General features: G+C 38.1%; 1 protein-coding gene across 17 annotated transcripts in view; it reads right to left on the bottom strand.

Moving 5' to 3' along the window:
• Positions 1–1,837: 1,837 nt before the first annotated feature.
• The window catches only part of CTNNA2 (catenin alpha 2), a 1,201,677-nt gene continuing 1,185,457 nt past the window's right edge, over positions 1,838–18,057 (bottom strand). For 16 of the 17 annotated variants that reach the window (XM_058429034.1, XM_058429035.1, XM_058429037.1 and 13 more), the window contains one exon: positions 1,838–3,036. In XM_058429034.1, coding sequence (XP_058285017.1) covers positions 2,749–3,036 — 288 coding nt within the window. In that variant the 3' untranslated portion in view covers positions 1,838–2,748. The remainder of the gene's footprint in view (positions 3,037–18,057) is intronic. The other variant, XR_009210118.1, reaches the window with a different exon arrangement.

Genomic DNA, 18,057 nt, shown 5'->3' with positions numbered 1-18,057 from the left:
TCACCCCTCTTGCCAAATTTGCTGATTTATAATTTTCATTCATTCAGAATATTTATTTTCTCATTTCCAAGTCCTGCCTCTTCCATTATTCTTACCCAACTACTTCAGTCTTCAATGGGTTTGACTTCACTAGCACCACACAGTAATTTCTCTACCATATTCATTTGGTACTTTTGAGTATGATTTCTTAGCACATTTTTTTGTCTATGTAATGTTCTCAATTAGACTATTTTTCTTGAGGACAAGAAATTTACCAACTTCTTTATTGCTTTAATGGTTTCAACTAAATGTCTATATTTATCTTTCTGAATAGTTACTGTTTTCCTTGATCACAAAAGCAATGATGGATAGTGACGATGCTTATTCAGTAAACACTGAAATCAACACACACACACATAAACACTGTTCATAAATGCATTGAAACATTTAGTGTTGTATAGGTCAAAGTCAAGGGCATTCTCTATGTATTCCTCTGATACCTACTGGCTATTTTTCAGGATTTGCCAAGAAACTTTAAAAATTCAAAAGCTTCTTGGCTGGTCTGCAAAATATTTGACCCAATAAATAATAATGTATGAATCCAGAAAGTTAATTATGCTAATTATATTTCCTTTGGGGACTGAATGGCATTGTGTTGACTCTTTTTCTATAGGATCATCATCACTAGGTTGATGTACTTTTCTTTCCTGTCTTTAACCCCTTAATATTTCTATTATTTCCCTAGATCCTGTGGAGAAGGGGGGCTAAAGAGATCTTTCCATTTCTAAAGCATCTGTTAGGGAAGAGAAAAACAGAATGAGTGGCTCTTGTCAAGAAAAACTTCTCAAAAGGGTATTTTTTTATTGCTGTTTGGGAGAAACTCAGATTCCTTAGATCAAAAATATGCTGCCAAGAACAAGCTGTCTTTGTTCTTCAGGTCAGTGGGCAAAAACGGCATGCTGGTTTCTTATTATGTCATGGTTATGTGCTAACAGAAAAGTCACCCATACATTTAACTAGTGGTGCGCTAAGCCTAGAACCTGGCTCAGTTAAGGCCTTCCTTAAATATCTGTGTCAGTGACACCCTCTGAATGTTTATGCAAATTAATGAAGCAGGCTAGTTATCTGTGATCTAATGATTAGTGTTGAAAATCAGTGTACGGCTTCCCTGGTGTCTCCTCTACTGAAATGTTCTCAGTCTTGGTGGTGTTATTTTCAGTAGTAGTAAGCAGTGGTTTGAGCAGAATCATTTCTAAATAAGATTTCAGATTAAGCTTTTTCTCCTTCCACAACTCCCTTATAGCTCCTTCCCTTTGGGATCTTGCACATAAGTTTAGGTGTTCATGACTCCCCATGTGTTATCAATCACTTTGCTAAGAAAGAAACATGCGTATTTACCAGAAGTCTTTTGGAGACATGGTAATGTGATAACTTGTAGGAATCATTCCAATGAGAGGAGTTTGGAGAATTCAGGTGACTATTTGGGGGCTTTTTCCCCCTTTCTCAGTTCACAGCTGAAATACTATCACCACTTTTTAATAATGGGACAGAAGTCCTGTTTTTCCAACTTGAAAAAGTCTAAAATGAGTAAAATATTTTGAAATTGGTTCTTTCTTCTATTAAAAAGACTGTCAGTCATTTTCAATGCAGTATGAAAGTGAATGAAAACAAGGGGAAAAACAAACCACAAAATAAATATGTGAACTCTAAAAATGACAGAATTATTGGGGTATCATCTATTTTATTGCTAATCTCTAAAAACAAACCAAAACATAATGCATTTTTTAAATGAATTTTCAGGAAGATGCTCTCATCTTTATTAAGTACATACTTAAAAAAAGAAAACATACTTGAGATGTCAAGATTAAATGTGTTTATTTCGAGTTAGTTAGTGAATACAATGGTATATTAGATACCAGCACTCCAAGCTACACCTATGTATTTGCCTCTAACTTTCACACGTTGTCAGTTTCCTTCCCTCTAATATTCCACCACTGGGCCTTCTATTTCTAGCAAAATCATAGTTCAAATTAAAAGAAAAAAATGAAAGCAAGATTGGTCACTGTATTGTGCTTCCAGTGCCCCCAGAAGGATTTTAATTGTCTCAAATAGCTGTTTATTGTTTTCAGTAAAGGGGGGAAAAAAAAAACATGATCACTAGTAATGGCACAACTAGAAGAGGAAACAGAATGCAGATTAAAAGAAGCATTTTAGGCTGGACTAGTTAATTTCCCCTCAATTAAAAATCGACATAATATCACAGATATAGACTCAAGGTTAAATTGTTCAATTCGTGGGCCACACACTTACTTAAGCGTATTGGCTAGTACATTTTTGCACTGAAACAGAAGCAATACAAGTTTTATGTTCTACCATTACACTTCCAGATTTTTCACTTATGAATATACCTGCCAACCTAATGATTCTTGCATGCATTAGAGTTTGCTTTTGTAGAGTTAAGTTTATTTTCCCCATCCCTCCCACTCCCATAAATATTGCGCCAATGCGAAGTCTGTGCCCAATTTTATGAGAATGTTGCAAAGGACAGCTCTGTGCCACCTCAGTACAAGAATGTCCTGTCTCCTTCCCAGGCTACAGATGGATCAGTAGTATTGATCTCATCTCATCTTACATGCAAACAGACACTGTTCCCTTAATTTCCCCATGCCAGAGGCATACGAGCCGGCAGGTATGCATACAAAAATGGAATTAAAAAGAAAAAGAAAGAAAGAAAAGAAAGAAAAAGCTTTCTTGTCAAAACCTATCGTCCTAGAAGGAATCCATTGCTTTGAATTCACTTAAAGCCTGTACAGGCGAAATGTGTTTCTTCTGAGAACCTCGTCGAACTCGTGTCTGGAATTCTTCAGGCTTTTCTCTCTTCACAAGGGGCTTCTTCTCTGGAGCCTTCATCTTCCAAGACACAACAGGTGAGTTGACAGCTGCTGTCCCATAGACCTTCTGGTATTTGGTTGAGGCCACATAGGATGCTTTCACCGTGAGGACAACAGCATTCATCAGGTTTTTAGCTGCCTGGATAAGCGATGTGGCACTGTCCAGCTAGAGTAGGAAAAGAATGAGATACGTGTGGGTTAACGGAGGCCCCAAATTCGCAAGATGGTGATGTACTTTCACAGTTAAAATAATGTTTTCCTTGAGCAAATAAATAGTATTGCTGAAAAGGAGCAAATTATCACAAGTTAAGGTTTTTAAAATCTCAATACAGCTAATGGCAAAGCCCTCATCTTAGCAGGTAGGAATTCCAAGGTAACAAAAGTTTTCCAAAGTGGAACATCCCATATTATTACATTAGGGTAATTAGCAATGGTGACATTTACTCAAATGTTGGACAAGCATTTGGCAGACACTAAAGATAAAAAGTTATAAGGGGTTACATCTCAATTTTATGGCCCAGCCAATGGAAGTATCTATCTATAGGCTATTTCTGTATCTTGAGCTCAGTGTTGGTGAGGATACAGTCATTTAGGCAGAATAATAATCCACGGGTGTTCTCGCTTCTGTGAGGTGTTAATTGAACTTGGACTATCAATTTAACTATTAACAGGTCTTGAATATACCGTCTATATAAATACTGATACTTATGTCAGGATCTCACAGCATTCAGTGAGCCCTTCCTATCGATGCATTAATGAAATATTGAGTATTTACTATATGCCAAATACTATTATGAGAAATTTGTATTTCCCCACTTAGCTCTCATTAACAACTCTATGATATAGGCATTATCATCATGCCCTTTTAGAATGAGAGAGCTGATACATGCAGAGGTCCAGTAACTAGCACAGCTTTTAGTCTTTAAAGATACTACTCATCTCATCTATACTGCCACCCTGTTGGATAGGATGGCTTTTAAAAATGCCATGACAGCCGGGCGTGGTGGCTCATGCTTGTAATCCCAGCACTTTGGGAGGCTGAGGCGGGCGGATCATTAGGTCAGGAGATCGAGACCACGGTGAAACCCCGTCTCTACTAAAAATGCAAAAAATTAGCCGGGCGTGGTGGCGGGCGCCTGTAGTCCCAGCTACTTGGAGAGGCTGAGGCAGGAGAATGGCGTGAACCGGGGAGGCGGAGCTTGCAGTGAGCTGAGATAGCACCACTGCACTCCAGCCTGGGTGGCAGAGCGAGACTCCACCACACCACATCCAAAAAAAAAAAAAAAAAAAAAAAAAAAAATGCCATGACAAGTCACAACTTGAGAATAGGTTTAGAGGCCCATCACCAGACTTTCAGGCCAGGAATATTTTGGGTTACCTTTTTTCTGTCTTTAACTAGTTAGTGTGGTACGTACTGTATTCTAGATCATTCAATATCTGCTTCAACCTTCTTCTTGCTTCACTGCCTGCATCACAGATGCTGGGGTTACATCTCAATGTTATAGCCTGACCAATGGAAGTACCTATTTATCTATACACTATTTCTATATCCTGAGCTCAGGATTGGTGAGGCTCAAAAATGTATTTCCTAGACTCTCCATCAGCCAGGATTCTACATGTGACCTAGTGAAAGAGAAGAATTAACAGCTGAACTGCAAATATTATTCCAGCCTCAGGGATGTTTAAGCATAGTCTGATCTTTTATCAAACTTCTTGTAACATCAACTAAGGAAATATATCAATTACAGTTAACTGAAGGAAGCAGAGATGTTCCTAAGTATGCTGTTCCTAGTTGTAGAGATTATTTGTTGTGTAGCCTGTAATTCATGAACTGTAGCTGCATTAAGCCTTCTGCGGGCTAGGTGACTAAGAAAGTGTTTAAACTGAGAGACTGTAAATCTTATGGTTCTCCTGTCTGATGTGACTGGTATTCACTTTAGCTTTGTGTCATTTCTTACTAACAAACAAAATATGTCCCATGCAGTATTGAGGTTATCAGAAGTTGTATCTAACACCACTGTGATACTGTTCCTTTGGCTGCTTTTTGTTCCATATCCCTTATTTAAGCTAAATTAATGTTGTGCTGTGTTTTAAAAAATGTCAATCAAATGAGCTCAATTTTTCCATCACCAGAAAAGCTTGCAGTCTGACCATTGAGGAAAACAATGGAAGATGTTTTATATAATTGCTTTGTGAATTAACTCAACCAAATGGATGGAGTAACCCACTTACTTGAGCACTTCTATTGTGCTGTACAAAATGCACATATACCAAAATCACTGCTGAACCCCATACTGTTTTGTTTATACAGCCTAAATTTCTAAAGATAGCTAAGGAAAAGCAAACTCTAGGTTATTCATGTTAACAGGAGAGAAGCCAATAATGAATTAGTGGGGTGGTTCTCAAAGCCTAGTACCTGAGGTGCAACAGCATCAGCATCACCCGGGAATGTTAGAAATCGCATTTATCAGGCCCAATCCAAAACTTATTGAATCAAAACCTTGCAATCTTTGTTTTAACTAGCTAGCCATCCAGGAGGTTCTGATACTTGCCAAAGTTTGAGAACCACTGGATTAATGAAACCTAAAGACTGTCTTGATGATTTACTTTATCCAATGATTTCAGGACTTCTGTCATACACAAGTTTGGTAATATCATAGCCAGTTATCTCACTGAATTTTACTTTTTTGTCTTTTCCATCTTACCCCCAGGTAGAAGTGTAAATAATGAAAGACAGAGATGAGACAGCAAAATGTTGGGAACAATCAGGAGCAGATAAGTCACGGTTTCTTTAGAAGCGAAATACCTAACACCTTTGGCCAATGCACAGTTCTCTGTCAGGTTTCAAAAATGAGTAATGTTAATTCATAAAATTAGTTAATTCTATCACATTCTATGGGTAAATAAAGGGTAAAATATGACAGGGATGTTTTGTTGATTTGCTTTGGGCAACAGAATTAGTAGAAGTAAGAACAAGATGATATATTTGCTATTGTATTATTAAATGGTTCCCAAAGAGTGAGTCTTGGGAGAATTGAGTTGGACTGAAGAGAAGGGATTACAAGTAAATTTGGAGATTTTTACCACAGATTCCATTTTCAGATAGATGGTGTTTAATTGTGCAGCAAAAATATGAGAACCTGTCTCTTCTTCAGAACCCCTTTGCTTTTCAAGCCTGATGCAGGAATCCTGTAAATAAACCTAGTACATTGTTTGAGAGTGAGATAGCTCTGAAACATAAAGCCAAGAATTTTATTCAAGCCACCTGCTAAGGCAGATCTTGAATTTGCAGCAAGGTAAAGTGAAGAGGTGAGAGATCCAGCCAACTGAACTGGAACAAATATTTCCACAAACAATAAGCCCAATTTAAAGTTAATACAAAATTTGACTTTTTAAAAAAGTTGAATTTCCAAAGGTTACATTTTGCCCTTTTCTGTAGATGCACTTTCATGATTTAGATCATTATCGGCACAAATCACAATTCTTTCCAATTTAAAAATGGCTTTCTTTATGCCTTTCCAAAATGGTGCCAAAACTCTGTTTTCCAACTGGCAAGGTTGGCTAAAACTTCACTTCCTAAAGAAAAGATATTAGAATAAAGCTGCACGACAACATTTTTTAAATACCAAGTTTAGGAACATTTATTTAACATAGTTGCATTCTATTTTGTGACTTATTGTAATGATGGCGTTTTCAACAAGGTATGTAAGTGAATACATATAAGTTTTCATAATAATCAAAATTCAGTGAGCACTTACTAGACGCCTGACATTGAGTCCTTTTAATTGTGTGATTTAATTTTCAAAAATTCTTGAAGTAGGAGTGATGATTACTCCCCATTTAATAAGTGAGGAAGTTGAAGCTTAGGGAGGTAATGTAAGTTGTCCCTGCAGTCATTGGCAAAGTAGGGATTAGGACCAGTACTATCTCTTTCCAAAGCCCACTCATCTGAACCCCACCATGCAGCAATGTTCCCCCGAAGCATCACTTAATCTCTCAGGTCTTGTTTTTTAGTTATTACCTATCCAAAATGAACTCTTTTCTTCTAATGAACAGGCTGGAAGCCTGTCCCCTAAACCTGGCAACATCCTTTTAACATCATGGCTATGTCTGATAAGAGCCTCAACTCTCACAATCTGTGATTCTTAGTCTCATCCTCATAGCCCAAATCCTTGCTGACTATAGCCTATGACCTCAGGTATGTTGCTGCCCAGAGCTCAGCCCGCCCTTGTTCTTCCTGGCCTTGAGTCACCCTTATGGAAATAGACACTGGAAACTGATCTCTGCTAATTTGTCTTGGACTTGCTCCATTATTCTGAAGCATATTTATACTAGGCAGGGCTCAGCTACTCTTACTAGTCATCTAATCCTTTACCTGGTCCAGTCTTGCTAGTTTTAAAATGGCCTCAAAAATCAACCACCTCTCAGCCCTTCCTCAAGCTGACCTGAATTACAGTGACAGGCCTTTTCAGCAGAAAGACATATCCATCTTTTCCTGGTTAAGGGCCTTTTATATTCCTATAGGATATCCCATTAAGTTCCTGTATCTAACCTAAGAGAAACTGCTTATTTTCAGCTAGTTTAAAAACAAGGGCATACATTTAACAAATTAGACCACGTGCTGTTTTCTGAACTAGTTCCCTGAGTTTCATTTATTTCATTCTATCTCACAACCAGCCCTGAGACAGGGCTTGACCAATTGAGACTTAGAAGCATATAGCTTGCCCATTATCCCACTGCTAACATGTGGTGAATCCAAGAGGTAAACCCAGGCCATCCAACCACTGAGCCCATGCTCTTACCATTCCTCCATGCTATTTCCCAGAGCCATCCAGAGCAGATGAATCCTCAGCCCCCAAAATCTACCCAGATCTGCTACACTCATTCTCCCTATTCCATCCCATAGGTATCTGCTGTCCCTAACCACAGGAATTAGACTTCTCCTAATTGTTATGATTCTTTTAAAATATCAAAATATTATGTCTAAAAGAAAACAGATGTTTCCTCCCATCTTGTGCTATTATAGTCCATGAAAAGCAAATAGGGGCAGGAGAGCTGTTTTATAGGCCTTTCTATAGGACATTGTCTTTTTTTTCCCTGCCTCTATTCCTACTCTTCTTAATACCACTCAACTTCTAACAGATTTCTGTTCTCTATACTCTCATTTTGTGTTTTGAATGGGCAGAAAGACTGGAGCAAAGACTTATCTGAATTGTGATTCTTCCATTTATTGATATTTGTGCAGCCTAATTCCTTCTATCATCGAAGCTGAAGAACATTGTAATAAGTATTTGAAATGACTCTTGTACAGCTTATGTTATCATCTGAATATTTCTGAAAGCCTATGTCCTTAGCTGCATGCTGCTTCATTCAAACAGGACTATGCTGCAACAGGTGTTCAGTTTCAACAGAAACAGAATTCGACTGCAGAAGTCAACCACATTCTTTCAAAGGAAAGTGCAACTACACCTCTTGAAATGTTGAATTATCACTGACTTTTTAGCCTCCAGTCTATCCCTACATTTTTCCATCTACACATTCATCCAAGTATTTCTTCAGACACCTACTGAATACTTTTTGCCAACTACTGTGCTTAAGTGTTGGCACAAATAGACATAAGCACTGAAACACAAGAGCTCACAGTACAATGAGAAAAATAGACACAAACTAAAGGTTTTAACACTGTATGACAGTGTTTTAGTAGGATGAGAGATGCTAAATGAACAAAAGGAATAGCAATTTACCTTGAGTCAGGTAGGGATAGGAAAGGGGAAACAGCTTCATTGTGGGCATGAAATCTAAACACTCTTTACTAAGAGGTTGTTGGTGACTGAATGGTTAACAGTGATGAGGAAGGACAATTCTCAAATACCTAACTAGTCCAACTTAGTATACATTAATGCTCTTAACCTAGATTGAGGAAATAAGAAGGATGTTGAAGTGCTACAATGCTGAGTATAACTTTGGACATACTGAGTTTGAGGTGTGTATGTTGCATCCAGGTGATTTATCAGAGGGCCAGTTGTATCTATGCGAGCAAATATTTAAAAAATCATGTTTTGCTTATATTGATCTTCCCAATTGTTTCATGTATGGTGGTGTTCTGCATACTGTAGGTGTATGTTTGATTTTGTCCTTTCATGTTCCTTACTGTTTTTACAAAGATTAAATCCATACACAAAAGTTCAATAAATTTACCAAAAAATTTCTCAGCATAAGACCTTTAAAATCAATATTAATATCCTTTTAATAATCTAAGATATAACATAATCAACAAGTATTTTACTTGAATGGAAAATAACCTTCCTTGGTTATGTAGAGAATAATTAAGTAATTAATTAGCAATCTTTTACCCTTCAGAATGGTGAACTTGCTGAGGTAAGATAGAAATAAAATAAATGCTATTTAGTAACAGCTTGCTTTAAAAACAAACAAATAATAGTATTGTCAAAAGTGAAAAATAATATAAAACGGGTAGGGGACACATTGCAGATGATATGACATAGTAAATGTCTTAGAATGTTAATTTGTGGAGGCTGGGCATACGATTAAAGAAGAGAATTAGGATTTGACTGTGTTTTCTGAATTCATATATTTACAATATGCATGGAGAGAGAGAGAGAGATCAATTTTCACACTGTATGTCTTTTTTCAAAAAAGCTGATCATCTACTAACAAAAATTAATGAAACATAAATGGCAGTTCATGAAAATCCAAAGCACAAAGCAATCTGTCATTGGATTAAAAATAATGCAAATGTCATGGGACTGCTGGCTAAGCTAAATAGAATAAAATAAGCCAAATCCATTTGGAAGGTGATTTTGAAATAAAAGAACTGAGGTGTTTGTTTGCTTTGATTACTTCAAATGGCTTAGCAATGCCTGGAAGAAGGAACCAGTTCCATTTGGGCCTTGCTATTTTATTTTCATTATTGTCTAAGTCAGAGCCAATGACACTAATGAGTTTGATAATGCTAAAATATTTCCCTAAATATGTGTAAGGTCCACTTTAGCCTTTTGCAATATTTTAAAATGGGAATAACATAGCTTTAACATATAAGAACAAGAACGATTTTAATGGGGTTATTCTAAACATGTTCAGACCTAGAGTAGGTTTTCAGGGGAGGAAGTTGTGATGGGAGAATTGGCAATAAATTGAAAGCAAACACCTCAAGAAAACTGGAATCTTTCCACTGGAGCTGGTCATTTATTTATATTTAAACTGCTACCTCCTGCTTGCAAGGAAAAAAAAAATTTGCTACAAGTCAGCTTTGCTGTTAATGAATTAGAGGTTAGAAACCCAGAGCAATGGAGCCTATTATCCTCTAAGAAGAACATTTCATGTTTTAAAAATCCATGAGGCTTTGAAGAGATATTTGATGTCCTTAGAAACTGTGACACCTTTGAAATACCTTGAAATATCTGCGTACATTTTCCAGAGTCTGTATCAACAACACTTTTTAAAAAACTCTAGAAAGTCCAGGATAATAAATAACTCAAGCAAACAAAGACATGGTGAAAAGGTTCAGCCTAATCGCATCTTTTCCCACTTAAGTTATCTCAGAATGTTTATATGCTCACAAAAAGACATTTCCTTGATAGCAAGCTCTCATTTCTGTGTTGGAGTCTACTCACTCTCTCATCAAACAAACTCTCATCCATAGTGTCCATGGCAGGCGTTATTAATCACTCAGGCACCTTGCTCCCTCAGAATCCGCTAAGTAGCGTGGGAAAGGAAACTTATTTACCTCCCAAGAGGGCATATTTTAACAGGATTGTCCAAAAAGACTTGATTCTGTTTATGGCACAGATATATCATCCATTGTATCACTACTTCTATATTTGGATTAACTTGTTTGATTTCTATTGTTTTCTTTGCTAGCTATCAAATATTGTCTGATACTGACTTTTTTTTTTTTTTGAGATATTGTCTCGCTGTCACCCAGGCTGGAGTGCAGTGGCACAATCTTGGCTCACTGCAACCTCCGCCTACTGGGTTCAAGCGATTCTCCTGCCTCAGCCTCCTGAGTAGCTGGGATTACAGATGTGTGCCACCACGCCTGGCTAATCTGTGTATTTTTAGTAGAGATGGGGGTTTCACCATGTTGGTCAGGCTGGTCTTGAACTCCTGACCTCATGATCCGTCCACCTTGACCTCCCAAAGTGCTGGAATTACAGGCGTGAGCCACCGCGCCTGGCCAACAAATATTTTTATCTAAAGGATGTTGCGTTTACGCTTTTGTTTCCACAGCTGATTTTAAAGACATATTGTGCACTTTTTGTACTAATACCATATCATGAGTTGCTAATTAATGAAATCATTAAGGAGAAGATTTAAGTATTAACAGAAATGCAAAACATTTTGGGGATGATTTTAAATCAGGTGATAAAAATTGCCTGCGTATTTTAACAAGGAAGGATGGTGTTAGAGGTAAAAGTGACCATCACAGATATGTTGTATTTACTGTTAAAACACACACACACACACACACACATCAAGGCTGGGCATGGTGGTTCATGCCTATAATCCCAGCATTTTAGGAGGCCGAGGTAGGCGGATCACTTGAGGTCAGGAGATCGAGACCAGTCTGGCCAACATGGTGAAACCCCATCTCTACTAAAAACACAAAAATTAGCCGGGTGTGGTGGCATATGCCTGTAATCCCAACTACTGGGGAGGCTGAGGCAGGAGAATCACTTGAACCCAGGAGGCGGAGGTTGCAGTGAACTGAGATGGAGCCACTGCACTCCACCCTGGGTGACAGAAAGAGACTGTGTCTCAAAACAAACAAAACCACATTAAAAGAATTAATATTACAACACATACTGATCCCTGATAAGTGAAATTCTATGCGATAACTCCTAAAGAGTTCCAAATTCCATTTGATAATAGGATCTTGTAAAGCAAATATGTTACAGCTCTAAGTAGTGGATCAGTTACACAGAAAAGAGGACAAGAGGTCTGTTATCTTTTCTTCAGGGCTTCCTTAAGTAATGCCAGAGAACCAACCAGTGCTGAAGGCCAGTTGTGAGGAAATCTGTATGGAATGGCTCAAGATTAAATTGGCAAAGACCTTGGCAGAAAGGCACTGCAGTCTATCAGGCTAAGAAAAAAATTCTCCACAGCTTTGCTGAGAAATTTACCAATTGGCTCTTTGGTAACTTTCTCAACTGGACATATTTGTGTCTTCATTTTTAATTCATTTAGGTAGGTAGTAGTGCTTCATAGTCGGCCAGTCCACTGATTAACTGTCTTCATTTGCATTTTTTCAATTATAGGTAAGTAAACCTTGGGGACTCCCATGAAATCTTAATTATAGTCAACAGATTTCCTAAATATGGCTTAGAGCTGTTTTTTTTTTCTCACCAATTAAGGCAAAACAGTTTTTGCTCAACCCAAAACAAGGCATTCTTTCTAACATGGAAATCTCAAAGATAAGTGGGAGTACTGACAGGTTGGCCCTTGGAAAGTTAGGAACAGGGCCACCTGTTCATCTAGGCAGTCCCTACCTTCTTTTCCTATACTTATTCTCTCCTTGCTTCCTTTCAGCACCCTCCCTTATCCTAACCCTTCAGGGTCTCCTGCCAGAGACCTCCTCTAAGTTATTGGTTTCCATGTAACAAAAAAATCATGAGGAATTATGCAACAAAGAGAAGAGCCAATGGGCTTTCAGGCACCCCCCATAATTGGGAAATATTCTTGGGCAGAGAGACAGTCCTTATGTCACATAAATATATAAGGCATTAACTGTTGATCTTGTCATCTTTGATTCTGTGCATCAGCATGTCTTGACCACCCAAGGTTTATGTCTTATAAATAATTCTGCAAGGCACTAAGCCTCCTTTTTGCCTTACTGATAGGAGAGCCAGCTAGCAGAGCATCACTACCTTTGATCCCTCTATTTCCACCCTTCTTCCTCCCTAGGTGGTATGATCATGACCAGAAGACAAATGTAAGAGCAACAATTATCTATGAACCCACGAGAAATGTTTTCATAAAATGGATCAAAGTGCCACTAAATGACCCCACACTTTCTGAACTGCCTTACCTTGTATAAACATAGTATCTGCTGCTAAGTACTGAAGGCCATTTAACAACTTGCAAAATGGCTCCTACCCTCCAGCATGCAATGCATAATCACCGAGAGAAAAGTAGACTAGAAGAGTCAAAGGCTGCAATTTGGGTGCAGGTTGGTGGAGTACTATGCCTGGAAAATGAGCAAAATCTGAAGATCTGGAATGATCCTTCCTCATTCTTTCACTTCTCTTCTCATCTAAGCCCTAGGAGCTATGTCCTAACGTGGCACTATTCATATGCTGGGGGAAGTAAACACCCATGCAGCCTGTGATCCTCTCCTCATCAGGTGTATGGAAATAACTAGTCAAAGGCTCTGTTGCTACCGAGGTCCAGGATGAAGAGAGAGCAGAGAGATTCCGTTCCCAGTGAATGTTTGCTGCCTCTCCTTGGGACCCCAGCCCCTTTTGTTCATGTGATCACCTCTTCCCCACCTCTTTCTTCCTCTCCTGTGCACTCTCTGTCTCTGGGAATTCATTCTTACATGCATGCTTTCATCTCTCCTACTGAGGGAAACCTGGGATCTAGACTTAAAGCCTGAGTTCAAACCTTGATTGGATGGATCACTAACTACATGATCTTGAACAGCCACTAAACTTGCCTCTACCTCATAAAAGTTCTTTAAAAGTAAAAATGAAAATAGCACTTTTTAGTATTATAAAGCATTAAATGAGATAATGCCACTGACGTTGAGTGCCTGGCACATGGTAAGCCCTTAACAAATCTCAGCTTTTATTATGACTGTGACCCATCTTTCCTTAATCACCAGGTGAGTCCAAACATGGTCTTATAAAATTTATGTTTCTCTTTTCCTACATCCTCCTCCTTACTTTTTTTCTTTTCAAAGTTTCCCCCATTCAGCATTTTAGACTTTTTTAAACTCTCTTCTTACTGAAGCTACCACCATCTTGGCTTGGTCTCAGTGCCTGAATATTACAGTTTTAGGGATAAGGAATGGAGAAGTTCATGAGGGGAATAGGAATATTGAATCCTTTAGATGGAATAAAGGGGTAGTCAAGACTGAGTGCAAGAAAACAGGAATTTTATGTAAAGATGTGACACCTAAAATATCTAAGAACATTTAAGACTTGGTAACGAATATTGATAATATAGAGTCAAGGTGGCTCTACTAGAAGGTAGAGGAAAGGCAATCTAGCCTGGGAAGCTGATGTTTAAACATCTAATTTGGGAAGCATCAAAATAAATAGTCTATATAAAATGTTTTATACGGCCATTTCAAGGACCTTAAATTCCCCAAATTCCAGCTATTCATTTTGGTTAAGAATATCATTCATAAATATCTCATATTAAAAACCAAATGGTGTTACCTGGTAAAGGATGATACCTTACTTCATTCGATTCTGAGGTATACACTGTTAGACCCCAGCTGAGATCCCTCTCCACCCCTAAAAAGGAGCCCCTTCTTGTTTGGAAGTGCCTACCAAACACTGAAGGCCAAATCTCCCAAAGCTCTGTATTTATCTCCTTCGAAACACAAACACTTGGGTTCCCTAGCATTGTTTCCTAAATCTTTAACTGTATTTTGCTACAAAGTGGGTTATAAATGCTTAATTTTTAATCTTTTATTCGGTCTTAAACCACTGAAGCCAGCACCTGCCATCTCCAACTAAGACTGACCTTATCTCAGCATCTAAGTCTACCAATAAATTCCCAGTTTCGAACCTACATATTCTGTAGGATTAATTGAAAATCTCGTCCAACTACCTTCCCAGAACATAAGCACAACAATCTTGCTGCCTTTGGTCTTGCTCTGCACACATTTATTAACCAAATAAGGTAGCAAATGGCAGGTTATATGAAAAGACCTTCCAAAGAACAAATCCAAGGTTATTGAAAAGGACAGTGCCTGGGCTAATGGGTATAAAAGCCAGGAAAAGGCAAGAAGATATATATCAAAAAAAAGAAAAAAATAGCAATGGGCATCCTTAAGACAACCCATACTTGTCAATGCTCTCAGCCCTTTCTAAAACCAATAAAACAAGGATGATTAATGTGTGACACACTTACTGCCATTTCCTCATTTGTATCCTTAATAGATATGCTCAATCAGGTCCTTTTTTCCTACTGATCCTAGCCATGGTCTCAGCATTCTTCTCAACACATAGCTCAGTCAAACACTAGCAATTGATGAGAGTTAGCAATCAATATGAAACCATTTACCATATCCAGTATGGGCCTTCTAACTAACAGAACTGCACAGAAGAGGGCTATGATTTGACTCATGTCACCTGTGCAATCATTGCTCCAATTAAGAGTAGTATATTAATACCACTTCTACCTCTAATATAATCTCTCCTCGCATAATTCATAAAGAATGACCTCTTAACTATAGCACAGAAAATTGAAGTAAAATGTTAGACACATATGTAGCTATATAAAATAATTCACTACATTAACCTAAAATTTCAACTCTTTTTTCATTACAGAAATTAGAATTAAGAGGAAATGCTATCATCATTTAAGGGCTCATAAGAGGTCTTTAGTATAATAGTTTAAAAATCAGTAATTTTAACTAAATTAGTTTTAAATTTGAGCAGTTGATCCATGGGTTTTTAATAATTGAACACATTTTTTTTTCTGTCTTCTTTAAAATATTTTTTGAGTCGACACAGAATAATGCCCTCCAAATCATTTTCTTTTTTTCTGGTCACTGCTTTTTCCATTGTGAGCTGTAAATCCACCACTAACATTAATACAATTTCAAATAATTTTCAAATGATTACTGTGTACACGATCACAGATGCAGGTAGGGGTTTTCTATTACTTTTAACAATGAGTTGTAACCATTCTATTATCTATCTTCCATCTAAATTATACTTCAGGTTCTTGCAAGAGTTATCTTCACAAAGACCACCTCTTGACATGAAGAGAATGATCTAATCATCTGTAAGCCTTTTCTTGTGGACTGTTCCCAACCTTCCAGAGACAGTGAGAGCTCTGCGATTAACTCCACCCTTGCTCCTAACCTGACCCTTTTGCAGTCCTCCTCATGTCAGTTATTGGCAACACAGTTCTTCCCACTGCTTTGGTTAAATACCCAGAATCTTATGCTACACCTGTTTTCTCCAACTCAACATCTAATCTGCCATCATGTCCTGTCAGCAACATCTTCAAAACATATCTATTACTTGATCTCTTTTCATCTTCTTCACTCTTATCCACTTGGCCAACTCATCAGAACCTCTTACTGGCTTGTTACAAAAGCTTCTCCTAACTAGTTTCCTTGCTTCCCACGCTTTACCCCGTTTATTCTCAAATGGAAGCCAAAATGATCCTGTTACATGAACTCTGTATCACTTATTTTATCAACAACCTTGAGTGGCTCCCCAATCACAGACTGAGTTAAATCCAAATCTATCAAAATGGTCTTCACATGGGGCCCAATACTTCTGATTTTGCTCTCATTAACTCAACTCCTAAATACTGGTTTCTTGTTTACTGCTCAGAAAGACCAGTCATGTTTGCAATGTAAGGCCTTAGCACTTACTGTTTCTTCTGCCTAGAAAACTCTTCCCCACCTGTGATACCTGTAAGGCTTGCTCCCTCACATCCATCTGAACTTTATTCAAATATCAGCATCTTGGTGAAAACTACCCAAGCCATACTTTTCAAATTGCAGCTCCATTTCCATCCTCATGCCTCAATTTGCCATTCTTTCTCTATTTTAATATTCTTATATACTCATATTTTTATGTTTCTTGTTCACCACCTCCCATTATATCCCAAACATCTAAAACAGTGCCTAGCATATGGGTCCTCCATAAATATTTGCCGAGATGTTGAAGCATTGTAATTTTATGGGTGGGGAAATAGGACATGAAAGGCTTGTCCAAAGACACAAAGCTAGGGCACAACGCCTAGTTCAGTATCCATTCTTACTACCTATTCATTCTTCCAAATACATGAGATTGTCAGGAGAGTAAAATTTGGAGAAATGAAAGAGAAAGTAAACTTTAGCCAAATTGCAATACGAATCTATGTCCTCTTCCTCTTACTGTATCTTGCATGTAAGCATTTCAGGATCAGTCTTTGCTCAAAAGACAGCTACAATTTAAAAACCATCTCCGCCATTAATAGCACCAGCATCGAAGAGGCAAGAATTATATGTTTTCTAGGTATAGTGCTGGTGCCTTAAAAAATTAATCTTCATAAGATGTACAAGCTGAATACCATCATTCCTGCTTTATATATGAGAAAACCGAAATAGAGAAAAGTAAACTTTTTTTGGTCTACTTGAAGGCTCATAAAATTCATTTCTGGGTAGAACATGCAGTCGTCTTTGACCAGGCAGGTCTACCATAGGCTTTTCCTGCCCTAAGTCTTTATTCCTGGCTATTGATGCCATTTATGTGGAGGGAAACATGCCTTATGATGTGTTTTAACTGTTCACAAGACTGAGTCATGTGACGAAGCAGTAATGAGGTGAACTTCCTTAAGCCACAAGGGAAGAACACTTGTACAAACTCCCAATCTTGCAATCATGATTCACCTGAGATATGAATTAGTCTAACAGCAGGGAATATCATCTTCTTCTTTTTCATTTTCTTGCCAGCAACCAAAAAAGCTGTCTACATGTTCACAGAAAACTTGATTAAATACAACTTCTAATTCTCCTTATCCCTAAACATTATATACCACTCATTTATCAAAAAATTTAAAAACTTTAACAACATAATCTTTTTTCTTTTTTTTTTTTTTTTTTTGAGACGGAGTCTCGCTCTGTCGCCCAGGCTGGAGTGCAGTGGCGCAATCTCGGCTCACTGCAAGCTCCGCCTCCCGGGTTCACGCCATTCTCCTGCCTCAGCCTCTCCGAGTAGCTGGGACTACAGGCGCCTGCCACCACGCCCGGCTAATTTTTTTGTATTTTTAGTAGAGACGGGGTTTCACCGTGGTCTCGATCTCCTGACCTCGTGATCCGCCTGCCTCGGCCTCCCAAAGTGCTGGGATTACAAGCGTGAGCCACAGCGCCCGGCCCAACAACATAATCTTTTAATGTGTCATGCAGCACACACCATGAAATGATGTGAAGCTGATAATTTATAAGAACCTAGTACTTATTACCTGTTATCATCTATACCATCTGAAACATGCT

Source organism: Hylobates moloch, unplaced genomic scaffold (genome assembly GCF_009828535.3).
Source record: "Hylobates moloch isolate HMO894 unplaced genomic scaffold, HMol_V3 SCAFFOLD_15, whole genome shotgun sequence".
Taxonomy (NCBI): domain Eukaryota; kingdom Metazoa; phylum Chordata; class Mammalia; order Primates; family Hylobatidae; genus Hylobates; species Hylobates moloch.
Note: the sequence above shows the minus strand (reverse complement) of the source record. Positions and strands in the feature narration are given on the sequence as shown.